Here is a 27,865-nt window from a genome sequence, read left to right as displayed (position 1 = left end):
TTGTAATATATTAAACGTATATCTCCTCAAAATGGCTGGTTTACCTATTCAAGATATATTATATGCTTCCGCATCATCTAATAATGGCAGTAAAAATGATCAAGAATGTTCATTTATGCACAAATTTGTTCTTCCAAATTTGTGTCTAAGTACATGTGCACATGTTTCTGTATTTTAAAAAAACATCGCTTTTTCCACTCACTCTTTTTAAATAAAATGAGGCTGAAAACATGACAACATAAAAGGTTATTCATCTTTCATTTTTTATTTTCTTCATGTTTTAATCAAATTTAACTACAGGGTGCTAGTAAAATGAAACAGTCACATTGGAATGTTAGCAATGAAAAGAAAAAATGGAGTGGAAGCAGAAATCCATGCAAGACGTTCCATTTATATAACTGAATATTTTTCCTTTTCCCTGGTTCAACTACAAAATATTGCAAGTTCCTTTTGTATTTGATGTTCGGTATGTCAGTAAAAACGTCATTTACAGGACAAACAAACTGATTTTGGATGTTAGACTTTTCCTTCTAACAGCCCTTAGACACATTTCTTTGTGTTATATGGCCTGGATGTTATAGAGGTGTCACAGAAGTACACATGTTTAGCACAACATAAGATATGAAATGAAGTTCTTTGGCATACAGAAGAAACAAAAAATAAAAACAAGACAAAAAAAGTCATCATACTATACACACTGCTCAATAGAATACTGATAGTAAAAAGAGCATACACAGTATATTGAAAAGAGAGTAACACTGACAAATGGCTGGGCAGAGTTGACAGTAAGAGGCTCTGCATCTGAGGCCTTTATGAGTCTGTTGGTCAGACAGTAAGTCTCATGATGTAAAGAGGCCTGTTGGCTTTGTGATTGATCACCACAGTTTGCAGTGATAGATGGGAGAATTCCTTGAGGCTAAACCTCTTCAAGAAAATAAGGTGATTTAAACTTCCACACTTCTTTCGTCTCACCGCAGGAATCTCAGTGAGCCATCATTTTCACAATATTGTACACTTTTCATGGCTAATGTCACATTCAGATTTATCATTCACTTCCATACTTGATCAAAAATCACTTGTCATCAACCACACGTCCATACAAACACAGGGTTCCCACACTTTTCCAAAGATAATTTTCCAGGAATCTTCCAGGACATTTTTATTGATGATCTGGTTTGGCTGACAAGGATCTCTCCAGACGCTACAATGATCCTTTCTGTGGTAGTCTTATGGCATAGTCAATAACTATAACTAATCAAATAAATCATCTTTTCTTAAGCTTAGAAATTATGACTAATGGATTCAAAGGTAGAGTCGAGTTTGCTAGGATAATTAATTGCCACTAATTCTTATCTGTGTATCATACCAATCTTAAATCCAATTTACTAGTAATATAAAGTGGAGTCTTTAACGAGGCTAATCACGAGTTGTCATGTCATGGTCCGTTATATTTTAACAATGCAGCACAATTTGTGCAAAGAAAAAAAGTACTGTTTGCCAGCATTTAGCCAATGTTTTGTGCTTCCATTCGTTGTTTTGACCCCTGGTCTGATTCCTTATTATCTAACTCTCTCAACAATGCTCAATACACATTTGAAACCATTGCTACTCAATAAACTACATTTGAATTAATATGATCCTGAACATAACTTAGCCATTTCAGACTGCAATGCTATCCGTCTTGGAGAGTTCTGCTAGATAGCCTTGTAGTTTATTCTTAGCTTACATGTGGGAACCCTGATACAGTAAGCAAGGGAAGCTTAGATGCATGTATGGATACACATACAGTCCAGGCACAGTACGGATGCAAGTAAACACTAACACACACATGCAAGATTTGAAAGCAGCACGTTCATTCTCACACATCCACAATCAATGACTCAATCAGACAAACAAGATCAGAGTCCAATGGATTTTCTCTCTGAGTTTGTACACAGATTTTCAAGGCAGTGTGATTTATTTCCCCTCAGTCTGTTATGGCTATACACTAAACTGAGGAACAATTTCATTGATGTGCTTATGGTGTATTTACTGGTGGACGGTTGGTCGTAGCGTTAGACTTGACGACATGCAGAGACCGTGCTAAGTGTTGACAGCACATGGCTTGGACTCCAAAGGCTGCAGGCTCCATGGGAACCAGTGCTGACTAATGCTCGAATACACTCTCTTCCCACCCTGAACTGCCCATCTCCTGTCTCTCGTCTCCAGCTTAACTGCCGTCAACAACCCAGGGACTTAGCCTTCGTCATAATCAACCTCATTCATCACCGCCATCATCGTCAGACTAGTTTTCCTGATATTTATTGAGGCACATAGCTAAAGAGAGGGAGGCAAGGGGACCATAACAAGAAGAGCGTTGATGTAGGAAATTGTTCTAGTCCCTGATGTCCACTTCGAAGTGAACTCACTGTGGTTGGGAAGGAGTGGATTCAGAAGAGGGGTGGGTTTGGGTTTGGATGTTTGTGTACGTGTGTATGTGTGTGTGTGTGTGTGTGTGTGTGTGTGTGTGTGTGTGTGTGTGTGTGTGTGTGTGTGTGTGTGTGTGTGTGTGTGTGTGTGTGTGTGTGTGTGTTTATGTGGATGGGTTTTATGTTTTTGGGGGTCGTTCCTGTGCTACAATTATTTGTAGACTGTTTCACAGCTCGGTGTCCGCTGTCTTTGTGGTGGAGTGGCCGTTGGTGGGAGGAGGAGGCTGGGCCTTGTCTGCCTCCGGGGTCTCTCCATTTACGCTGGGTTTCTCCGGGGCTTCTGGAGGGGGGTTGAGGGGGGCCACAGATACAAGAGTGTTTCCCTGGTTCTCCTGATCTGCTGGATAGGCCTCCTCTGCCTGCAAATAAAGCACACAAATGAACACATCACGGAAAGGATAGAAAGAGAATGTCAACAACACATATGAGTTAGGATACGTATTACTCCTAGGCAGAGAGTGAGCGAGCTGTGAAGCAGCTTTCCCCTTCTTTTTATGAATGTGTACATTGGAAATGCGCATTAAAGTCTCCGTCACTAACATAGCAGCCATGCTGGAGGTTCCCTTTTGTGCCCATGCATACTTTCAGTATATTAAAGGGACAAAAGCTTCCCTGTGTGATGTGTTATATAGGTCCCTGGATCAAATATTGTGAAGGGGTTAAAAATGAAGCATTTTAAGATCAGACACAGTTCTGTCAGCAGCATAAAGACACAAATGTACACATATGAATCACTAACACCCACACCCTTCCATTATTACTTATAGACACACACAAACACATCCTCTAATGTGGTCTCTGTCATGTGATGTTGCGAGTGGTACAGAGAAACAGCTGTGTCTGGCTAGTAGATGAAACAGCAAGCTCTGCAGATGAGAACAGGGCGTGGGTCTTTGGATAACGCACACTCTTTCTCTGCATATTCTCTGTGATAGCTGGCCAGCAAAATACCCTAATTAAAAAAATTGCAGCAATCGATTCCAATGGAAGGAAAGAGTGCTGTTTTGACTTCAGATGTAGTAAAACATGAACCTTGCCTGAGAAAATCTATGCATAGTGTTACTGGATTTACAAATTTGATTCATTGCAAACATGATCAAACAAGCATGCTGCATGGTCTGCAGTGGAGAAGGCAAAATCTTTTTAATTAATGTTCTCTTGGCTGAATAATGCAACACTGATAGGCAACTCCTGTAGAGCCAGCATGAACACGTAAACCAGGAAGTAGGTAAATGAGGTCCACAGTGGCAACATACAGTATAGTGCAGGATGTTGTAGATCACGTTTTAACAAGAAAATGTGCTCACCAGCCTCACTCCCTTGGTGTCAGTCCTGCGTGGGCATTTGAGGTAACCTACAATGATTCCAAGGGCAGCAAGCAGACCAGAGACAAGTATTCCCACAAAGACAGCGGAACTTGATGAAGGCGGGGTCTCAGTCTTTGTCACACCCAGCTGCAAACAAGTTGAAGACATACAGTTGGGGTCAAAAGCAGTGTGTGTGTGAGATGCAACAAAATAAATCAATTGTGGGTTGTGAATAAATCTTAGTTTTAAAAAAGTATTAAATAAAAAGAAAGATGTTCTACTTCCAAAAGTTGCAGTTTGATGTCCAATGTTTTTTGATCATTTCCTGTTTGTTTAAAGGGTTTTTGTTTTTGTATACAGACTGCTAAAAACAGTATCTAGTGTTCTCTTACCTTTTCTTTCAGATTTTCACTCTTGAGTGCTTCAGCCAAAGTATCCAAGTTAGCTGCAGGGGCAGTGGATATTAGAGATATATCAGTAATTAGTTAATCAGGACTATGTAGTATTTTATGCAACACAACAACACAAGAATGTATTATAACTTTAAATAACACATGAAATAAACTGTGCATGTGGAAGTTATTATATATTAATGGATACCCACCATCATCACTCGCCACCAGCGCTGTGTTGCCGTCTTGGAAGATTTTTATATTACAGTTTTCCTTGTGGCACCAGCTTGCAGGGTTCTTCTGAATAATGTCTTTAGTTGCTTGCTATAAGAGAGGATATCTATGTTAAAGGGAAATGTACAATACATACTTGTGCCAATTCAAAATAGCTGTGTGAAAAAATCTGAGGATTAAAGCATAGTTTAGCCTTAACTTATTTTTTGCAGGGTGTTTTGTGAAATCATGCTTCTTCACATAGTAATAAATAATATCGTTAATAATAATAAAACAGTTGATTTTTTGCTCTGTATATTTTGAAAAACAAGATTTGTCTGATTTGGGGAAATTGAGCATGAACTTGACTCAAAACTAGCCAATGCCTGAACAAATTTTTCATTCTCAGAGTACAGACATTGTATTTCTTTTGGGTGATCATTGGGACCAACAATCCAATGTGTGTTCCTGAATTTTCCCCGTTGACCATCAGCGCACATAGGCCTTTTTAGTGAGTAATGGAGACAAAATCCAGTTGGATTGAAAACTTGCTCACCACACCTTCTTTTTCCAACCTTAACCCCGAACTATGATATCACCTCATTGCACAACTTTAGGCTCTGCAACTTGGGAACACTCTTCATATTCTGTAATGTGATCCAGACAGTTCTCAGTGCTCCCAGAAGAACATTGTTAGCAAAGCCCTGAATCCTCAGTTAGTTGGGAGTGGGCCCACAGCTGGACTCTGTTGTAAAACTCAGAAGACATTACGGAGGGCTAAACGTCAATATCATGGAATGAAACCTACTCTCTTCTCCATCCGTGTGTGTCACTTGTGACCTATCACATGTTGCCCCTCAGGAAAGGAAACCTTCATTGGCTCATACCCTGCTTTGCTTGACCTTACGTGGCCTCCTCCAGTTACAATTTGTTTGCATTTGAATAAAACCAAAGATTGTATTTGATACTGAAATAATGTTAAGAAGGAGAATGATTTTGTCAGATTAAACACTACCTTTTAAAGCGAGTGATGTGTTTAGTGTGCTTTGAGCACACAATGAAGGCCTTTACACACTGGAGGCGTGACGAATAAAGGAAAATGCATCAAAACTTTTCTATACGGGCAACGATGCAAACTGGCGACAGTCACACATTTCAAATAGAATTGCGCCAACTCATTCTTCAGAAATTAAAAATGAGTTCCACATAATTCTCAATTTCATTGAGATTCCTTTTAGCAAGATGCTCTGAGTACATTTTTTTCCCTCTGGTAAACAGTTATGCAGTGTATATGTCTAGGGCTTTTATTGTGAAAGGTGAGAAGGGAAGAAGTGTCTCTGGTTTGCTCCAAGGGGCAACCCGGGTTTTGCCTTGTGAAGCCAATGCGTAAGTGTCTTAAAACTTGCATGATGTTCATTAAGTAAATTATGGTCCCATTTAGAGTAAAAAAGACCATAAAGCAGACTCTGCTTTAGGGCGGGCCTACTATGATTGACAGGTCACGATGGGTACGTCCACTTCTTATATACAGTCTATGGTTTGCTCACAACACTGGGCCACACTACCATAAAGAGGCAAAGTGTACGTTTTGATGTGACGACTGTTCCGCAAACTTGAGTGGTTGATGCCTATGCTTGAGCTTTGAAAGTAAAAATAAAATCTTCCCCGTTCCATAAAAAAACTTTTTTTGCCACTTAATATTTGCCGACTGTGTGAAAATACTCATGACCAAAACAACAGTTCAAAAAAATATAGTGACGTGTGAATTAACAGTTAACAGTGAAAGGTAAAACTATAATTATATACTAAAATGGGTATAGTATTTTGTATGGGCAAGACAATAGATGCCTCCCTCATTCCTGATGTAAAAAAAAACTATAAAAGCACCTCTATGTGTAGGCTTTCAGTAATATAAAAAACTGAAAGCCACACCCTTGCTATTCTTCCGTTATTCTTAAGGACCCCAGAGTAAGAGAGGAAACATTAGCCTCCCTCCTCATTTGTCTCCCGCCAGGAACACTGTGGTCTTAAATGTTGCATTCCAAAATCTCAGCTGTTAGCTGGTAGTTAAATTCTGTCTGTTTTTGGCAGCGAGGAGAAGAGGGCTGCTGGTGGTTGGATGTTGCTCTGGCGGTGGTGAGAATATTCTACTTTAACAGTCACATTCATCAAGATAAAAGGGTTAAACTCATACTCACACAATCATCTGTTTTCACCACAGCCCTGACAGCATTACTTTCTGGAATGTCCTCCTTTCCGACACACACCACACCGGGCTGTGGAGAGAGTGAGCCAGGACAGAGAGGCACATAAGGTCAGGACAAGACGGCACCCTTCGCACATACGGTCGCAACCACAACAACAGTCATCCATTGAAATCACATCTTCCTTCAAAACAGAAGATCAGAAATATCTGTTAAAATGTTGAACAGCATAAAAATACAAGCTTTTATTTGAGTTTTGTGCTTTTGTGCTTATGCCTATACTAACTCTAGATGTTGAAAAGTCAAAAAAGTGGAGAAGCACCATCTGAACATGGCACAGGCAGGTACTCACCACCACTGTCCTAACAATGTGGGAGACATCTGGGACAACGTTATCTTGGATGATGGGGGCAGCAGTGGTGCCTATGATGCCTGAGGTGTCTCCAACGTTGCTGTTATCAGGAACAATGCCTCCAATGGTTGTCAAGAGTGTAATTTCTGCAGGAGCAGCAGAAGCAGCAGCAGCTTTTGGAGTAGCACCTGTATCTGGGGCAGTAGCGGCAGCCGTCGCTAAAGAACACAATCGGAGGACAAGGCTGTCATACACAGGCACATACTGGATATGTCAATGACACATGTGTCACCTAGAAATATAACTTCTTAAATATAACTTAAAATGTTAACTCTGGAATAACTTCTCAAAAATCCCACTGACATTTCATGTATCCTTGAAGGTTAATCAACTTACTAGCAGTGTCTGTAGGTAGCGCAGGTGCACCTGTTGCTGTACTATTTTGACACATCACCTCATCTGAAAGGAAGGGAGAGCAAAAGGGACAAAGAGAGAGACCACAACTTAAACACATTGACTTTCTCATTTTTAATTAGACTTTTTAATGCATGCAGGAATTTAAGTTTGGCCTGGTGGACCAAACCTTGTGCCTGACTCAAAGATGCCAAACTGATTTGGCATGTGTTCTTAGAGGCTCTAACTAATTAGTGGTCACATGTGGACCAATTTTCTCTGCCTGCAGCCTTTGCAAATAAACGGCTCAGTCAGAAAGTCATGACCTCCTGACTACACATCCATCTTTTGGGACACATCCTGTTTCTGTAACAATCTTGGGATTAGGTCCGGTGGTGCTAACACCTTTCTGACATAAGAAAGTAAAAGAAAGTAGGATAGCTTTTTTGGAAGTACATGTCAGGTTTTTCTGGGTTATTGAATGAATGACTTCCCTAGGTTAAATTACCTTTTGAAGTCTAAAATGTTTAATTAATTCATATTAGGACATGTTAATATCCTTAAAAATACATTGATGCATATGTACAAATAACTGCAAACTGTCTCCTTTGAACTATCTGTCGATAGCCATCTAGATTATGTTAGCAAAACTGAAGTAGCATGAATATGTGTTAAGGCCCAACCAGTGATCACTCTGCAAAATCAAGAAGAGACAACTGATTTCTCGGATAAATCAGAGGCTAACAAGGACTACAGCAGCGTAATCCATTTCATCCCACACATCATTTTTAAATACTACCCTCCCCATGGAATGAAACCAATGCAGTGTGTTAACAGTCTAGGATCTAACCAGAAACTACGCTGCAATCAGAGGAAGAATGTGTTTGGTGCACCACTACCATTATTTAGTGCATTACCAATTATATAAATGAGGGTGAATTTCCATGTTTTGTGTGTTTGCAATCCTATAAACATGACTGACTTTGATAAACTCGGGAAGAAGTTCCAAGCTTCTTGTGTGAATGTTAGCACCCCGAACAAAAGGTAGTGTTGCATCATTTATTTTTCACAGCTGGTGAGTGGCCACCATGAAAGCATATGTACAGCACTGTGTATGGACCAGAATCTGTAATATATGGTTCCCTCCTGCAGTGCTTTTTTATCTCGACAGTGGTGTCACATGCTGCATTTTAACTGGTTTAAGTTGGCATAAATGTTTAACTAACGCTTAACTGTGCTATTAGAGCACTCAGCTAATTGCCTTCGGCTTGAGCTACTATGTTGAAAAGAGCAATAATGTGGGACAAATATGTTAAGCCTCTAAAGCATTGAATTAGCTTAGTACCTCAGTTTAGGCCTCATAAAGATCTTATTTAGACAAATAGTACCTGTGGAATGTTTTTAAAGCCCTTCACTGAATAATAGTTTAGTATTAAGATTTGGCTGCAATAGGAATGCTTATTTATGTTTTATTCTGTAAGTTTCCCCTCTAGTTTCTTAGAAAGTATAAATCCTTGTATTAAATGGTTCTTTTGTTACACAGATTACATCAACCGATTCTGCACACATGATGCAAATAAATGCTTATAATCCACTTAAAAAGACACAAACATACGCATCAATCTACTCCCTTTAAACTCTATACTCAGTAACGCTCCACCATCGTGGACAGAAACACACCAGACAGCCGTGTGAGAAATCTCACTGTGTTTCCAGCCAGGCCCCGCAGCATCAACATGAAGCCTTCGGACCTCCAGTCTCAACACAAACACAGAGAAACATACATAACACTCCTACTCCATAAACAAAACCTTGGTGTCTCTCCAGAGTGTTTTTAATGGGCTCAGAGAGGACAAGGCCAAGGCTGCAGACTATGTAACCACTGGGCTCAATTCTGATCTTCACTACTGAGCTACATCAAGTGGATCTCCTGCCCCGGCTGTCCTCCTTGAAGCTTTCAGTCTGGGTGTTCCAGTCTTTGACGTGGTGTGTGGTGTGTAGCCATTCGAGATGCAAAAACTAAATCATAGGTTAAAGAGAGAATGATGCTGAGTGGCAGTTCAAATGCAGCATTTCTTTTTTGCCTGTGGTTGGACAAATCAACTGCAATTATAAGGCAGCACAAAGGCAGATATATCACGAACAAATGTAATATGGTGGATGCTTTAAATGCCTTACAGCACCATGCCTGCTGACATATTTAGCACAAGAAGCCCCTGGCAAGTTTTTGGCTCTCTCTGTGACGATTTACAAGACCACAATCGTTCTTGTTGACATGCTGCTGGAATGTGCTGCAGCTAATGAGTTGCTGGTCTGTAGGCTGGCCAAATGTACTTCATACTTCAAGGGAACATAAGCAGCTCCTCAACTTAGTTACATTCTATACATATGAGATATCAGGTGCATAAATAAAGCAAGCCGCATTCCTTGGAAGATTGTCAAGAGTTTCACAAAGGACTGTCATGGATTATATATGGAGAAATGGAATAAAAAATGTCATTACCAGGAAGGTCTCATGAATTATACGTTAGGCAAGCAGGATTTTTGTTCAGTAAGGGGGGGAATGGGAATGAAGGTGAGATGTTTTTATTTGGTGCTTTTCATCATGCATTAATTGGTATTAATGGTACTTTACATCATGCACAAATGGCCCCATAAAAAAATAAAATGCCGGGGGAGGAGTGCTCCCGGAAGAGATTTCGACTACACTGACATTTTATAATTTGCAATCTGTTCATCGCTGATTTAACAAACCTGTATGAACTTACTATAAACATTATCATGTGCAGCTTGAATTCCAGGATATAGTCAACTCTAAAATTAAATCATATCTACAAGGCTAAAATAGAAGCAAACACATAAAAGTATTCTGTAGCACTCAAAGCTCTGGTTGGACTGATGCATACACAAAGGAAAGTGATGAAGTAAGTGCAGAAGGGAGTGTTCCAGGGTTTAGCTCTGTGTCAGCTGGTTGACCATATATTTCCACGGCATTGAGGACTCAGGGGAGAGCAGGAAAGAGAGATGATAAGGTGGAGGGGGAGACTGTGTCTCATCATTACTTGTTATGAAGTTGTTTTGAAAGGTATTTTTTTATTACACTTGTTTCCTGCCAGAGAACCTCCTTCAAACCCTCCTTCTCACTGGGGAAAAAAGTCCTCCAACACACCCCTTAACACTTACAGACACACCCACATAAGACATCATCTACACACATCTACAATCACACAGCTGGAGAAAGTACATATAATGCATATATCATTCTGTGGAGGGAGTGTAAAATGCTGATATTAGCATGTTGACCGTCCTGTCATGTTTAAATTTTTTGTTTTGTGGTCCAAAACGATGCCCTATTAGTATTAATTCATAAAATACACATATTATAACCTTATGAATTTTCTTTTACATTTTATGGCCTATAGAGGTCATTGTTTTTATTATGTGCACATTAGAGGGTAAGTATATTATGAATAGAGCTATCTGGTCCCATACTCAGTTGCTCATTTGTCCCTGAATCACTCATTTGTCACAGCCTTTTCCATTTTCTCCCTGGTATGTAGCTGCTATTGTAATCGCCCTTTTTTTACTCATCCTGCAATTCCAGAGCCCAGATTTAGGGTGGGGAAGAGCAGCGGGGGAAAAAATAGTCACACCTGATTACAATGGGTGCAGTCAGTGTATGATCAGGGGACAGCAGCTGCAGTAGGTCCCTGCGTATGTGCTGTACTGTCAGAGAGCTGTGAAGTGTCTGACATCATGGGTAAGTAGGGGGAAAGCTTCAGCTCTAAATCTTGCATTTGTCCTCCACCCAGACCACAGAGACAACACCTTGGCTGTCACTATGTGCCACACCCTCCTCTCCTTTACTTTACTTATCCATGACCGCTGTGTCCAGATGTCCACAAAAGACCCTAAAATCTCCCCTCACTACTTTCCTTTCATTCCCTATTAGGAGATAGTCACTTCGGCTTAACTTGGGAATTATTTCAGTCTCACAGACACTGAAGGAAATTCTTGGACTAAGAAATGCTAAGGGAAGGCAACCAAGATGGAATAATGAGCCTTAGACTAATTATCTGTATTATCGGATCACTTTCAATAAATTGTTTAGTACATAAAATATCCCCAAAAAAGTAATGTCTTTACATTGTTTGTCTATATTCCAGAGGTACTCTAATTAAGGGGCCAGTGTGTAAGATTTGGCAGCATCTAGCCAAGTTTAAGGACTCTTTTCCTTTCCAAGATGAATATTATATTTGATTTCTACAAATAGATCCTCCAAAATGCTACATAGTGGCCCTTTGAAAAAAAAAAACAATAAAGAAGAAGAAAGAGCAAATCCTCACATTTCAGCACTATATGAGCCATGATCCTTCGTTGGCCTACCGGCTACAATATCAGCTCCTGCAATCATAGTAACACTATCCTTCAGGTAATAATGTGGTCTCATAGCACACCACGAATAACCCATTTTCCAACTCCTCAGGCTGTGCAATAAAATAAAAAAAGTATAACACTAAGTGTAGCCATGAAAACCACACAAAGTCCACTTTACTACTACTTTCCACAGTGACAATCCCAAAAAATAACACAGGGATACACAGTTCGTGCCCCCAAACGTGAGAACTATTTTTGTGTCTGCACAGACGGGTGGCAAAAGTTTACTTTTCCATCCTGCCAACGCCCCTGGTGTTTTTAAACAAAACACAAGATAGTTTTGGAGAAAAAAAATGAACAGGAATTAACAACAGGTTTGGAATTTTATCAATGCAAATCCTAGGACAGGATGTGTCTGTCACAGCAAACGACATGAAGTGACCTATTCATACTGCAGAGGTGAACATGCTGGGGGTTACAGATAACATTCTGGAATACAGAAACACACTCCTGGAGTGGGATTACACACACACTGACTGTTATCATGGGGGTGCAGCCCGGCGGCTGTCCTCTGCATTATAGTGAGTCGATGTGATAATTTACTAAAAATGTTACTCCAACTTCAAAATTCGTCTTTCCTCCATGTGCACTTATTCAGGGTTTGTAAAACCAAAGGCTGAGGAAACCAGCGAGAGGGACGAAGGCAAAGAATGAAAAGGTAAAATGATGATTGATAGCAGCTACTGAGCATTGTTTTGATTCCACCTCTATTTTGCTCTTTAGAATAGTTTCAGCAGCGAAACTTAAAACCTGTTTCCATAACAGTCCATCCATTTTTGTTAGCGGATTCAAAAACTGGAAACACCAGCTGCTCTCTACACTGTGTCAGAACCAGCACTGGGCTGCAACAGCAGATGTCCATGGACCGATTCCAGCTGCTGTTTTAACATGAGACCGTGTGGGGGAGGGGTTGTAAAAAGGTATCGAAACCTATAGCCCTGAACAATCTGGCTTTGATATGATTGAGGCTAAGGAGCCAAAGTGGGTGAGTAAGACTGAGAAATAGTAGCAATAATGTGATCGCCTTCCAGATATAGCTAAACTCTGCAGTATTGTTCTAAGAAAAAATGAATTGTGCAAAAAAACTCACTGTTTATACACATACAGACCAAATGAATAAGCTCCAAAGACCTTCAGCAAAAAGGCACGTTCTTGTGTTTTCAATTCGGAAATATAAAGCATGGCTTCAACGGCACAACTTTTACCGAACATTAATTATCATGAGCAATTATTCCGGCAGTCAAAAGGCCTCAGCCAAGGCTCATTAAATGCTATTATTCTCAGAGGTACCCCTCCATAAATACAGCCCTGTCTGGTAAGCAAACATACACTACAGGGTTTAAGGAACAATAAGGATTACCAGCTTGCCCGGGGTAAAATGCCACGTCTGGCTAGTAAATCTAGAAACTCACTTGCCCAATAAAAAATAATGAAAAACCTTGTTTTTTTTTTGCAGATTTGACGATGGAAGGTGCAAAGGAGTGAGCCATCTTGCTTCCTTCTCATTTCTGTTGCGCTAACCTATAAATTCTGCTTTGACACAAGGCCTGCTCTACTCTGTCTCTGATTGGCAAGTACTCATTTAATGAGACTGGTTAGGGTAAGAATATCGGTGTATGCCAATTAGAGGTATAGTAGGGCTAGTCAGAGGCAGAGTAGGGCGGGTCATGTCTTTGCTATAGTAGGATTCGTAATATCGCACAAAATACCGATCAGGCACTGGTGAGAAAAAAATGGCAGCAGATAAAACAAAGTTTATAAACTGAAGCAGATTATTTAATTTAAATAAAGATTAGATATGACAATTAAATTCGGTCTTTTTGTGATTTTGATAACTGCTTAAAAAATAACAGATTGCTGACTGGGCAAGTGAAAAAAACAAACATTAGTGAAGTAATGGCACAAGTGCTCCCTACACTTTGTACCATTACTCCCATAGCTTTATATTGGTGTTTGGCAGGACATCACCCTAAACCTTGGATCAATGTGAGGAGGATAACTGAGCAGTTGCTGAAGTTTAAATTTTGAACCGGCGTGAAAGGGCATGGATTACCGAGAAGCAGTGATCACAGGTTCTTGTTTTGGATTTCACACAATGATCTTTGGGCTTGCTCATTATCTGCACAAACGGGAGATTCTTGATCTAAACAGTGATATCTGGAATTTCTCTGCCTGACCCTGACACATTTTCAGGTCTGAAAATGAAGGAGAAACAGGAGGAGAGGGGGAGAGCCCCCCCTTTCATGCTGGTAAAAACCAACAGCTGTAAAATTGCAGCAGGGTGCCAGGGGAAAAAGGAACAATAAGCTCACCAGAACAGCAGTAATTGGAATAGGAAGATTTGAATGCTAACACAGCGTCTGCTTTTCATTAAAGTTGTTTCATTGTGTAAATATTGTTGCTAGATGATCTACTATTCCAAGTCAACCCCTTTTTTCTGGAGGATCATTAAGTTAGCGGCGACAGTGGTTTTGTTTTCTAATCATTAATATGTTTTCTTTGGACAAGAGTGAGCTTTAAATGAGGATAATTCAGAGAGAGAAAATACATCGTGAAATGTCCTTCCCCTCCCATTGTTATGGTGATTGTCTGATGAGAGCTAACAGACGAGGTAACAGAGCGGACACTGGTGACAGGCAGTATTTGTTAGAATATTTTAATAGTTTCAGCTGTAGCCTGACCCGGCTCTTTCACATGTAGAAATCACTGAAGCAAATTGGCAGTTTGACAGAACACAGGCTCCAGGTTTAATTACTCTGCAAGCTCACGTGGCTCCTAAGCCATAACTTTGGGCCCCAGTGGACACACACACCCTAGCCTGACATAAGACCACTATCTGCCAAGGCTTATATAAAAAGACCCACACCCAGCAGCAGATGACGTGAATCAAACTTCACCGTCGCAACTTGGGACTGAAAGAATGCTGGTCAATAGCCGAGAGCCATGAGAAAGAGACTGGCAATATTCTGCCCATGTTTATGTTGGCAGGGCGAAAAGCTGCTGTCTGAGAAACATAGTAATGTGCATTTCTGTGCAGACAGATATGGACGGTGATTTTGACTCTCTTTAAAGCATGTGCTGTCTTTTTCAAGGTTTTAATCAGAATCCAGCAGTCTGTGAGTGTCTATTCTTCCTTTGTATTCAATCAGTTCAGTTCATGCCATCTTTAATAAACTTGTCACAGTGAAGGCTACTTAAGTGTGTGTTGCACAAAGCATATCTACTGAGCATTGGTGGCTTAAGCACAGACGAAACACACACACAGACAAACTCCCTCAGCTTGGCCTGAGGCCCTGACTTAGCAACAGAAACAGTCATTGTAGATGACAACCTGAAATGAGCAAGACACTATGTTTTTCCCATTTTTCCCCACAGCAGATTTAAAGGCTTGGGTTTTCCCCAAAATCTTGAGAGAGCAACAGCTCCAAACATACTCCAAGAGGCGATGAATGACATCATCCAACATTGCAGTCCATGCCCATTTCAGCACTACATATTTACACGCCTGCATAACTACTGAATGACAGCCATGGGAAGTCGGAGCCTAAGCTAAATCTGTTTGCTTGAGATTCTGGACGATTGGGCTGCTCATACATGACAAGAATGTTTGCTCTGATTAACAAAGTCAAATACACTCGCTTATCAAGTGCATGAAAGGCTCTCATCCTGTCTCTCTTGCATCCCATCCTCCATCCACTCATACTCTGTGCCTAAAATCAGTTTCTAAGAGGTTTGCCGGCTGCACATGTTATTAACTGAATTTGTGGTATGCTGCAGCCTACAGTGTGTTTATATTCTACAAACATAATATATTTTGATGCCACAATATTTTTGCCTCTGCCCGATGCTTGAAAATGTATTTTTTTCCCCTGAGTCCATAAACATGTTGTATTATGAGTGGTAAGTCCAAGGTGAGTTGAGTTTGCTGGTTTCCATGGTTTCCAAATACGAGACAGAGAGAGAAAATTTAACGGTGAGGCTTTTGTCTGTTTTGCAGAAATACTAGCAAGCATGGTTGAGACTGATCCACAGATCAGCTGCCACACCCATTCCCCCTTCTGGGGCTAATGACATCACTGCAATCAAATCTGATGTGGCATTGATTAAACCTCTGAATACGAGACAATTCCAAAATGAGATCGAGACACAACAAGATGTGAGCTGAGTGACTTGACAAAGAGTCTTCTTTGTGCACATCAAGAAAGCCATAATGGAGCAAGAAACACTAAAATGGTTTGTGTCTTTGAATGAATAATGACGCATATACCACTGCAGCCACATAGGGCAATAGTGTGAGCAGAATCACTAAGGAGACAGATTGTCTCTTGTTTCTTGGCCTCACAAGTATGCAGACAATCGACAGAACTGGCAGGATATAGATCATAGTAATAATAGTAGCAATAAACCATTGCATATATTTAAGTGAGAGGTTTTTTCTGGGTTTTTTTTGGGATCCATATGTGACCATGCCTCTGAAAACTCGCACCGCATTGTCAGTGGGGAAAAAAGTGTTGACAATGTAGCAGGTCTGTGTGATCGACGGACTGCTGTTGAGTGTGTTAAAGGATCGAGGATGGGTCAGCAGGCTTTGGACAACACCTCTGTGATAATCTTAACGTAGAAATCAGAAGCTGTATGCTAAAACCCTTAAACCAAGGCAAGACGTTTGGGCCAATGTGAGATCCTATTTCAAGTTAATCACTAAAAAACAAATCCTAATTTTAGAGATATTAAGATAGCAGAATAGCTGTTTTTTCCCAATCAACAACAGTAATAAACAAAAAAATGCATGCTTGACTATTAGTTGTGTCTAAAGACACTGTCGCTGTATTGTAGCTTTAATTTCTCGGCAGGGTGTGCTCAGAATAATTAGATTTCCATGTGAATCTAATTACCATCTGTTAAGCTGCTGATGCAGACGGTATGTGGTGTTTCCTTTTATTGTGCAAACTACAAGCATGTTCCGCCAGCTCATGATCTTTTCCCTGTTAAAGTAAACCCTTAATTATTTTCATCATTCGGGAACACTCCTCAACCCAAGGTCACCCCGAACACACCCCGCCCCTGTGCCCATAGATGGGTCCTAATGGCTCTGCAGAAGTCGTTACACAGGGTTGAACTAGAACTAGTCCCGCTTTACGACCAGGGGGGCAGCAACACCATCCAAGCCGTACATCACCCTGCAATTAGCATCGGGCCTCAGCCTGATTTGGAGTGGACTGCCCAGTGCGTCCACACATGATCGCACGCAAACACACACACACCCTAACAGTTTGCAGATCTGCAGGGAACACAGTTGAAGGAACTATTTCATTGCTCTCCGTTGAATCCACGTCTTATGTGGTCACTTTGTTATATGTAGCACACATGAAGCTCACACGCACTCACATTTAATATCTTTATAACTCACTGGAGTCACAGTCAGGCAACAGATGAGACCAAACTGATCCTATTTTTAACATAGAAAAAATACATTTATATATTTTTGATGCTTTGTTGTTTGCTTAGTTTTAATCCCTTTACACACGTTCAAACAGCTCCACCCAGATGCACTGCAGGATGTAAAGCGTAATTATTCTCAACTGCAACTTTCCACTCCTGAGCAGACCCTTTGTGTCTGCAGCCACCCCGTCGCTAACCATGCCTACTTGCATCTGCTTGCAACCTCATGGCAGAACACATCAAAGCAAACCCCCCAACTAGCATGTAAAAAGCAACTGTTGATGCAAACATACTGAATGACATGAAACAGAATTTAGCCCACTATAATGTTGGAAACTCACAAAGGAACAGCAAAAAGTTTATAACCACAAATAACATACGACTCTGTGTGGATAGATAACTTTTCTAAGAAGAGATGGAATGTTGGAGCTGCAAAAGAAGATATTGTAAATAAACAATAATAAGAGTACTCACTGTTGAGCATTAGAGCACAGAGCACCAGAACTCCAGCCATCCTTCTCCAGGGGCCATTCATTCTCCACATGGACACAGCCATCCTCTCTGGTCAGACTCAGTGCAGCCGGTGGGACTGTGTGAGAGTAAAAAAAAAAAGTGTGGTGAGTGATAACGAGTGAGTGTGTGAGGGCCGGGGGAGTCGGGAGTTTCCTGTGAGGTCTAAGTGAGCGGGACAGGCAGGCAGGATAAAGCCTGGCTTGTGCTCTGTCGCTCTTTATATGGCCCCACTCCTTTGGCCTCTCTCTCTTTTTCTGCGCTTTCCACACCCCTTTTTCAAACTGCCTGCCGCTTACCCATTTCCCCCAATGCAACCGTCCCTTCCTCCTACCTCCTCCCTTGTCCCTGTGTGCATATGTGTGTGTGTGTATGTGTGTGTGTGTGTGTTTGCACATGTACAAGCCCCAGAACCAGATGTTAGTGGGTGACATCCTGTTGAGCTTTATCTTAACTGCTGTTACGTTTCCTGGTTAAAGAAAACGTTGGGGAAATGCATGCAAGTGGTGCAATGTGGCGGCTGTGGTTTGACTTCAGGAAAGCTTCAGGTGATGCTTTAGTAGACATGTGACAAATACAGGCTGTTTCCACTGGTCTGTTTATGAAAAGAAAGTACACTGGCTCAACACTTAGGGATTAAGCACCACTATGTGAACACACATTTGAAATATCTACAACAGGCTTCAGCTTGACTTAAAACAGAATTAGTAGAATAAGGATTTAAAGAAGCTGAACGTGTCCCTTTTCTCTATTTTTGAAGATGCACCTGGTAAACAGGAAGCGCTCCCTCTGCCGCCTACATGTTGTGTACATTGCTGAGAGGCCTGTAAAAGCACATGGCGTCACACAGAACTATTGGCCCCGGGTTTTTGTGCGTCCCTGGACAAATGACTAACAGCTCTCAGTGAGTCATCCATTGAACTGCACAAGAACACACATGCACACTTACATGTACCGTGCACATGCTTTTTAAGAATGCTGTAACACACACACGCACTGACATCATTATTAAATACACCACATCGGCAGAAAGTGACAAACTGTTGAACCAATGTGCGGTGTGCTGTAGGGGTGTGATGTGGGGTGTTCACCGTTCATGTTCACACAGAGATGGGCTGTTCCAGTGAATTCAGGCAGGCCACATCTGGAAGCACTGCACTGGGTTTTTGAGAACTGCCTGGAGACGCGCTTGTCAAACAATGCAACCATACTATGGGGGCTGAATCAAGCCAAGATCAGGCTGCTGTCTAGCAAACAGGCACTCCTGCCGGTCACCCTGTTTGTTTCAGACCAGATATGTGTTAAAGTTTGTTAAGGGGGAATTGAAATAACATTCACAATTAATAAAACGGAAGCAAAACCGAAATTTGAATTTCTGTAATAACTGTTTGGTACGTAAAGTGTGTTTGCACTGATATATTTGCCATGCTGCGGCCGGTAGCTCCCATGAATTTCTCAACATTTTTGTCTTTATTTGATTTTGTTTTTTGGTGTTTATCACTAATGGCATATGACTGAATACATTTATCAAAATCTGAAAAGGAAGCGTGGGGATTGGATAAAGTGCAGCGGACTTCACCGCCCACTCCCGACCAACCAGTCAGACCAGCCAGACCAAATGTCACCAAACTGCCCCAGGAAGAAGAGGGAAGAGAGCTATGACCTAAGACTTCTCCACTACCCAGCCTCCTGTTGGCTGGCTGATGCCCGGTTGCAGAAAAATAAGATGGATGAAAGCAGCGGGAGGTCGGTGACTGTTGAGCCCACATCTTTACAGAGACCTGGCTCCATCGTTCATCCCCGATCAAGCTGCACCTGACAGGCGGACGGCAGGACAGAGTGCAGGACTCATGTTGGACAAGAGGAGCTTGACTCTGTGTTTACATCATGATTCTTGATGCCCAAAAACAGTCAAAGTTTATGGGTAACTTTTTTTTTCTCATGTTTAATTTTTAATGTGAAGCTGTCGGCCAATGTTATCTGGTCAGAGAATTGTTTTTATTGCTGCTGTTTACATTCCTTGTGATGCAAATTCAAAAAATGCACTACAGGAATGTACTACTGTTTTTGTTCTGTTTTGTTTGTCAGTGTTTGTTGTGTTACAAATGGGCTACAACTAGATTTTGTTGGGCATCCCTGTGTTGCATAGTGACAATAAATGTTTCTTGAATCCTTGAATATTACAAAACATTAAGTCCAAAACGTTAAGTGTACACACCCCAGGCAATGACATGCATTGGACAAGAGAGAGATTTTTTTTTCTTTTTTGCTTCTTTCGCACTAGTGGAAAGTAATCATCCATCATACACATTTAGGTGTTTATTTAACTACAATTGTCTATCTCTGTCTGTAGATTTATTCTTAATTCACCAAAAGTTTGCATTAGATAATGCCTCATTTGGATAATAAACACATAATCTATAAACCAAACTGAAAAACAAAAAACAATTGTCTTAATCTAAGTTATCAACCGGAAAAGTTTCAGGAATATATCTATAAGTTATTTTTTATGCCTTAATTACCTGTAGTTTCTCCCAAAAGGTATTGAGTTTCATAAAAGTTTCTCAAATCTCTTATCAAATATTTTGATTTCTGTTTGGGAAATGTATGCAACACAGTTGATTACCCTTAAAAGGCAAAATTTGAAATAAATGAACACAATGGACCACAATACGCCAAGAATCTTGACAGAGTAATACAAATATGAGGATATATTTGCATGTTTTCACATCCATCTAACAACTTCTACAGTGGCATGATATTTGTTTGTGGAGGATTATCTTTGGACTCTACGGTTAACACTTATTTGAATGTGAGGCATGAGTCCGTCTACAGCTGAGGAATCCTGATTAGCTAAGCCTGGCGGGGGAGTATTTTTATGGTGGATTTAACTTATACCTCTTTCTCCCTACCTTCCCTCTGTTTAGTCACTCTCCCTATCTTAACATTTGACTTATTTTGGTTCATTTGCACAAAGAATCTCTGTACAGTTGGGGGGTGGGGTGGCATGACCAGGACATCTCGAGGATCGGCACGTGGTAGCAGAGAATCTGACCCTCAGGGACCTGTTTGGCTTTTTCTTTTTTTTTTTTTTTTGTTGGGAGCTTTTGGTATTTTGTGAGTCATCTGTATTCCAGTTGGATGCAACCATTATAAGAGCATGACTGACATGTGACAGTAGCAACAGTACAGGCATAAATACGTGGGTAATCTTGATAACATTTAAATCTCACATTTTGTTAAAATTCAAGAATTTGAGAACCCTGCAAGAGATCCAGAGGCTATGTTACTGTTCCCCAAAAAAGTCCAGCCCGGTGTCCTTATTTCCCCTCCTCCGTCTCTCTACCCAGGGCGTTTTGTTGTTTTTCTTTATCCGGTATGTTTCTTCTACTGTGGCATGTCAAAATATCCTCAATACTATAAGATTTGTTTTTGCCGTGACAACCGTAAAATCTGAAAAATAATTTATTGGAGTTTTGTGACCCTTTCTTTTTACTAATGTATAGTCATTCTGCTTTTGCAACTATTTTGTCTATGTTGTTAAATCTCCATGTTATAAATGGACAATTGTGAAGCTAATGCGAATGTAATGCCATTATGCCATTAAAAGAGCTCAATGTAAGGTCATTTTGGACATTTTGAGACAATGCCACAATAGTTAAATCAATTTGTTTTACAAACAAATTTTTCCTGGAAGTTGAGAGGATTTCCTGCTTTCTTTTTCATCAGTGTGTTTGGAGTGTGGATTAGGAGGGTGAATGCACAAAGACTTCCCAGGCACGGATATCAGTAATGATTTGAACAATTGAGTGGAGGAAACAATGATAAATCCTCCGTCTCCATGTAATGACACTGCCAGTGTCTGATGGGCCTCCTCTCCTCCATCCACATCCTGATGACCTACCCATCAATCGCCACTCCTGCATCGAAATTCCTCTTCTGCTTCCTGCCATTCTCCTTGTGCGTGATGTTTCCATACAGCCAAGAATCGACCCTTCCCTGTGCGAGTCCAGAAGTGCGCAGACGGACCTAGCATTGACCCCAAACCAGTGTAAGATAAACACGGAAATGTATTTATAATCCCCTTTAACCCTGCAGTTTGCGCTATCTTGATGCCCGGCCTTCCATGTCTGTTACATAAGACCGTGTGAAACGGGACAGCCATGGCCAAGTGTTTCCACACCATGATGGAGGGGCAGCACCAACTGAGTCCAGTTTCTCACAAAGGGAGCTGGGTGGAAAGAGCAACACAGGAAACAGAACATTTAGGAAACAACATAGTGTAACACAACAGCTAGGCCTCTGCAGATTACTCTGGAGTTGATCAGTGTAGAGTACAACCGTCTGCCTCAGGTCTGAGGTCGCTCAAATCAACAATGAAGATATACTTTGTTACAAGGAAATCTAATGGTTCTGGGATCAGTTAGAGCATTTAAGGAAATTGATTAAAGACCTAGTGCAGTGCCCATTTTTGGCGTGGCCATTTGTGGCACGTGCCTCATCGGAACATGCCCATTTCTTGGCTCCCGGTATTGCGGTTTACAGCGTTGTCGGGTGTTGGGTGTCTGAAAATGTCAGTGTCGTGTGTCAAAATAACACCGACTTCACCACTGAACGTCCCTAGCAATACACCCGCCAAGTGTAAAGTAGATCAGTTCTTGAGATATGCTTAGGACACGCCCAAAGACGTACATACAGACAGCCAGAGATTCCTTGCTTTATAGTAAGATTTGATCCCATTTCACCCACTAAAAACAAAACAGAAAGCCACAGCAGCTTTCGGGAGATGATGTCACCATAACATTATCTTGGCACCACTCACAAGTCCTATTGAGGAAAACAGACTGCCAGAATAGTCAGAAGCAAACAATTAAACAGTTAATAGAACAGAGGCCTTCTCAACCTCTTTTCATTACATCATGCTCTGGGAAACCCAAAGAATGTTTCTGTGTGTAAACACAATTTACACACACAATACTGTTGAATACATCCCTCAGGAACAACAAACTGAATATTTGATACATGGTCTCGATAGTCTTGTGTGGAGCTGGAGAAACATTCCCTTTCTCACTTGTTTGCTTACGATATGCATGACCTTATTGCTTTATTGATAAAGAAGTCTGCGTTGTTGCACTTTCCAAAACACAGAGTCCACTGCCAAAAAATCCTCCCTCTCCTTCTCCTCCCACCTTTAACTCTCCCGCTGCCTTGATCCCATACAGATGTTTTTCTTTAGCACTCTCTGGAGTGAGTCTACAACCTATTGTTCATAAAATCAATCCATCCCAGCCCAACACATAGAGCACGCACGTACAGTTTCATGAGCAGACAATCATCCATACTCAGTCATGATCAGGAACATAAGTCAGCGTGGAAAGTTCGTCAACTTAGCAACAACTGCAACACTTTTGGGAAAACCCCAGTCTGAGGAGAGCATTCTAATAGTGAAACTCACAAACATCCACGCTTTCTCTTTCTGTCTCACTTTGTGCCCCCACACAACCTTTCTTTGAGTCTCCTCTTCATCCCCCAGCTTCCTCATGTCCTTTGCCTCGTTTTCTTGAAAAGGGCAAACTCTACAGGCCTGTGACTAGCCCTAATTGGCTCTGATTGGGTGGCTCCGTAGACATCTTGAAGTGATTTATGCTCAAGGTTGAGAGGGTTGTGAAGGTTGGGAGTGCTTTGGGTCTCAGAGATTCTCAGACGTAACCCCGGGAGCTTTAAATCCCCGATCCAGATTTTCCTTTGGAGTGTATCTATTAAGGGTCTATGCATATTGATGCAGAAGAAAGCACTTGAAGAGAATGAGAGCAAAGCATTAAGTACTTCAAAAGGCATTTCAGAACTCATATTCCACTGCTCCATATGTTTTATGTGTAATTCCAGTTTGTCCAATTATATTGAGCAAACATTTATTGGCTCTTAATGTCCAAGTTATATAACTAATCTGATATTTATTTGCTACGAAAGACCAAGAGGGAGAAAAACAAGAACAAGAAATGAACTTCCCGACTGTTCTTTCATCCATCACAACTAAGAGGGACCACAGAAAATGAATAGCTGCTGCTTGAGCAACACGAGACGAGACGAGAGCACCCCACCATAGCGTTGGCATCCTGGAAGTACATAATAAACTGCGTGTGTTCTGGCAGCACATGGCCAGATAAGGTCTGTGGGATTAATTCATTAGAGTGCTGGCTGCCCAGATGGCTCTCATTACTAGTATCTGTTCAATTCATCTCTGAAGTACTTCCACATAAGTCAAACTGTCGGCAGTAACATCGGTCCATCAGTAAAGAAACGTGGTAATTCTAGTCAGTTGTATTGACTGATATTATGGTCTCCAGGGGCCCTATTAAAAACCAACATAAAGTTCAAATACAGCTTTAGTGAGACAGATGTTAAACATTTTTATTATTAATTAGTTTTACGGGGATATGAATGACTATACTTAGTTTTTTAATGAATCTTACTGAACTGTTAAATGCAGGTTTTAATATGAAATGAACAGTTGCAAGCTCCTAATTTGCTGTTTTTATTTGTGTTTTTCTGAGTGGTGTGCTTTGTTTTACAAGGAAATTTGACCACAAAGCTATTTCACACTGCAAACCATGAGATGGCACTACAGGACCAGGCATTTAAAAAGCATCTCACGTCTGTCACAAAGGGAAGAGAGATTTCTGAATGACTCAATTCTGCACCCTTGTGGCAACAAGAAAAACTAAACAAATCATTTTTTGTTGCATTTCCCCAACATTTGCCATAGAAAACATTAAGTTGACTAATGCCACGCCATGAAACTGTCAACATGTCATAAACTGAAGGTGAAAATGAGAGCCTGAGGAGAATGTGAGAACATGTGCAATGCAGGCCCAAAACAAAAGGAATCACCCATTTATTGTGAGCAACCTTAAATAAAAGCTGAACTGAACTAAATGTGTAAGTGAAGGTGGCAAACAAAAGAACAGTCTCAGACAACATGCACCCACAATCACATCAGTTAGCCTCCAGACTGTATGGAGCAAACCTCTTTCATTTAATAACCCGCCATAAACCATCTGGAGTGTTTTTTGGATATGGTGATGAGTGGATGAGGTGTTGTGTGTGTGTGTGTGTGTGTGTGTTTGTGAAGCAGGGAAACGTACACACCTCACCCCAGTCGTTCTCTGAAGTGTTGCTTTGGGCTCGCCGGGAGACGCTCGGGTCCTCCACATCAAATATTCATTTCACAGAAACTCCTAAGCCTTAAATAATTCTCAAAGAAGTGTGCCGAAAGCGAGACCTTGCAATCCCAGGCACGTTTCTATCTGGACAATGGATTCAAGGGAGCATGAGGAGGGAGACGGAAAGAAGGAGGGGGGTGGTGTTGGTAGAGAGAGAGAGAGAGAGAGAGAGAGAGAGACAGACAGAGGATCGGATCTATTGTGTGGGCCCAGAACAGATGGGTTGCGAAATGGGTTATCACCTGAATATACAGCAGTCTGCAACATGTTCAGGGAGAACAGATTATGTTAAAGGAGATTAAAAGCGGAGTAAAATTTTAAACATGTTGCTTGGTAATGGCAAATATGACCCCCCCTGTCAGTCTGCGTGATAACAACCAGCACCTGATCTCATCTGATCTGACCCTGCTCTCATCCAGGACTTTATTCCAACCACAATTACACCGTACCGGATGGATGATCTCGCACTCATTACCCCTCCATATCGGGGACCCTGACTGAACCAATCTGTCCCCTCTGGTGAGTGTGTGGCAGGTGGTGTGTCGACTTGGCCCCCGCCCAAGTCCTCGGCCCTGGCGCGTTGATAAGAGCTCAGCGTGGAAAATCAGACAGCGGCGCTCTGGCCTTTTCAAAAGCGAGCAGGAGAAAATGAGCCATGAAGGAAATCGGAGGTGATTATCTTTATTATCAGCCAGGGGAGTAACTGTGGAAACGGCGACCTGTGGGGGGGGAAGGGGGGGGGAGAGAGAGAGATGCACAAGCTGTTCCAGCGGCATGCTGATTGGCCCATACAAGCTCCAGTGGTAATTAACATCTGCATATGCAAACGAGTGCTCCAGCTAGGGAAATTTGGCAGGCGTTACTCACCTGCACCCTGTGCCTGAAAGCAGCAGGGGTAGTTCAGTTTGTGTCCCAGTGTGCATGTGTGTGTGTGTGTGTGTGTGTGTGTGTGTGTGTGTGTGTGGGTACAAACAGTGCACACACACACACACACACACACACACACACACACACACACACACACACACACACACACACACACACACACACACACACACCCTAAATAAAATGATGTATGTTCTGTGACTTCATATTCCTAACACAACCCTCTTCTGGGGTGCACTTGTGTATTTTAATGTCCCCGTGCATTTGCATAGCTGAAAAATACTTACGCCTGCACTTTTTTAGAAGCACAGTTGGTACGGGTGGACCGGGGGGGCACTGGGTCGAACGGACGCCATTCTCCCACCTCTTTGTTTTTGCTGTGCCGTGCTAAAAGAGATGAGGCCACACAACAGGAGGCTGTCAGCGGGCCTGCTGGGAGAGGCTCATTACCATCTCAGGGGGCAGGGACAAGTCGCATCCAGAGAAAAGGCACCGATCGTCAGCATCGCCTGCTGATAGGAACAGTCACAGTGCTCAGGAAAGTGGGAGAACTTGTTGTCAGCAAAAGGCAAAAGGAGACTTTCTTTATGCATCAGTGAAGCAGTTAATTAAAAGCTGTTTCCCTTTTCATTTGAACATGCATGTTTTCATGATTCCAGGGTCTCGTTATGCACCTGTTTGCTCATGTGTGTGCTGTTTACCGAAAATCTGACTATATCCTCTGTGTGTGTGTGTGTGTGTGTTTGTGTGTTTGTGTGTGTTTGTGTGTGAGACACATGCTGCTATACGAGTCTCTGACCTGTGAATTATGCAGAGCGCCCGCTGACGTGACCAACGTGTGTTGAGCTGTGGAGTTCTAATGAGAGAGAGGCTAGCGGGCGGCAGGCGAGACGGGGCTGCAGAGCAGACTGAGAATGACAGCCCCAACAACGGGAAGCCAGACTATAAATAGAGCCTGTGCCGAGAGTTTATGACACCTGGATTCACATTCGTTCGCAATTTCCCCTCCGACCAACTTCCACCGCCACCCACATCTCTTTCTTGTGTTTCTCTCGGCCTCCGTGCTGCCTCTAATGTCTTTTCTCTGTCAAAGTGGTGTTTTTTTGTGGTGTTTTTTCCATCTATCTTTCCTTTAACTTATCTCCTGCTCAGATGGTTGTGTGTTTTGGGATGGTTTGGACCTCTCTCCTTCTTATTTACGGTCACTCATTTCATCCATCACCTCCAATCAGTTCAATTTAAAGACCTACATTTTTAAAACTTATTAATGAACTAAGTTTACTAAACATTTTAAGCTCACATACTCATTCAAACCTCATACATATAGAGTAGCATACTTTATTTGACATGTTATTGGAGAAGTGTAAATTCACTGTCAGAGTCAAACAAGAATGGTGTTAAAGGACATCTAATGTGTTGTTTATTATTATTATTACCAACATTAATAAAACTGTTTCCTGTGTATCCAAAGCCTGACATAGCCTACTCCTTTGTGACATAGTCCCCTATTGTCCATTAACTATTAAAACACATCAAAGAGACGAACTGTTTCAATGGGAAACATGCATCCTCGTTGTGTTGAACATGGCCACTATTTTGAGTTGATCCTACACACCACAATGTGTTTTGCTGTAAATACCACCAGTACGTCAAATGTTTATTAATACGTAGCTGAAAGTAGAGCCCCACGAAAGCACCATTTACCACTGTTTGAGTAAGTCTTTCAAAAAGTATATAGCATATATTCATAAGCCATTTTTACAGATTTACGTGGTGAAGTATTGAGAGACTGATGCAATGTTAGTTTGGGACTTTGGGTTGTGTATTGGCAATAGTCTGGCGATACGATCACCATACAGGGGTTAGGATTTTATATATTGGGATATATTGCGACACTGCAGGGGGATTTATTGCTAAGTTATTATGCTATTAATCTAAGTTAAGGAGAGCTGTCATAATATAAAAAACACACCACCACATGCATTCAATCTGAGTAAAACAAGTTCGATTTTGTAATTCAATCAGAACAGTGGGATTTG

The 27,865-nt window shown here is 41.4% G+C and overlaps 1 protein-coding gene across 1 annotated transcript; it reads right to left on the bottom strand.

Moving 5' to 3' along the window:
* Nucleotides 1-268: 268 nt before the first annotated feature.
* cd34 (CD34 molecule) lies at nucleotides 269-17,894 on the bottom strand. Its single transcript, XM_054609536.1, has 8 exons — nucleotides 17,683-17,894; nucleotides 7,333-7,395; nucleotides 6,937-7,154; nucleotides 6,579-6,656; nucleotides 4,380-4,491; nucleotides 4,168-4,220; nucleotides 3,776-3,922; nucleotides 269-2,827 (listed from the first exon to the last, which is right to left on the bottom strand). The coding sequence occupies exons 1-8, from the start codon at nucleotides 17,762-17,764 to the stop codon at nucleotides 2,636-2,638; spliced, it is 945 nt and encodes a 314-aa protein (XP_054465511.1). The 5' UTR covers nucleotides 17,765-17,894; the 3' UTR covers nucleotides 269-2,635.
* Nucleotides 17,895-27,865: the final 9,971 nt, after the last annotated feature.

The sequence above is a fragment of the Anoplopoma fimbria genome, chromosome 12 (genome assembly GCF_027596085.1).
Source record: "Anoplopoma fimbria isolate UVic2021 breed Golden Eagle Sablefish chromosome 12, Afim_UVic_2022, whole genome shotgun sequence".
NCBI lineage: Eukaryota > Metazoa > Chordata > Actinopteri > Perciformes > Anoplopomatidae > Anoplopoma > Anoplopoma fimbria.
The sequence above is the reverse complement of the archived record's forward strand: the minus strand, read 5'-3'. Positions and strand labels throughout refer to the sequence as shown.

Excerpts from the sequence above, each read along its gene's own strand:
- cd34 (XM_054609536.1), bottom strand. The coding sequence starts at position 17,764 with ATGGCTGTGTCCATGTGGAGAATGAATGGCCCCTGGAGAAGGATGGCT. Across the intron at positions 7,396-17,682 it reads CTGTGCTCTAATGCTCAACA|ATGAGGTGATGTGTCAAAAT; the intron begins GTGAGTACTCTT and ends CCTTCCTTTCAG. Across the intron at positions 4,221-4,379 it reads GCTGGTGGCGAGTGATGATG|CTAACTTGGATACTTTGGCT; the intron begins GTGGGTATCCAT and ends CTGCCCCTGCAG.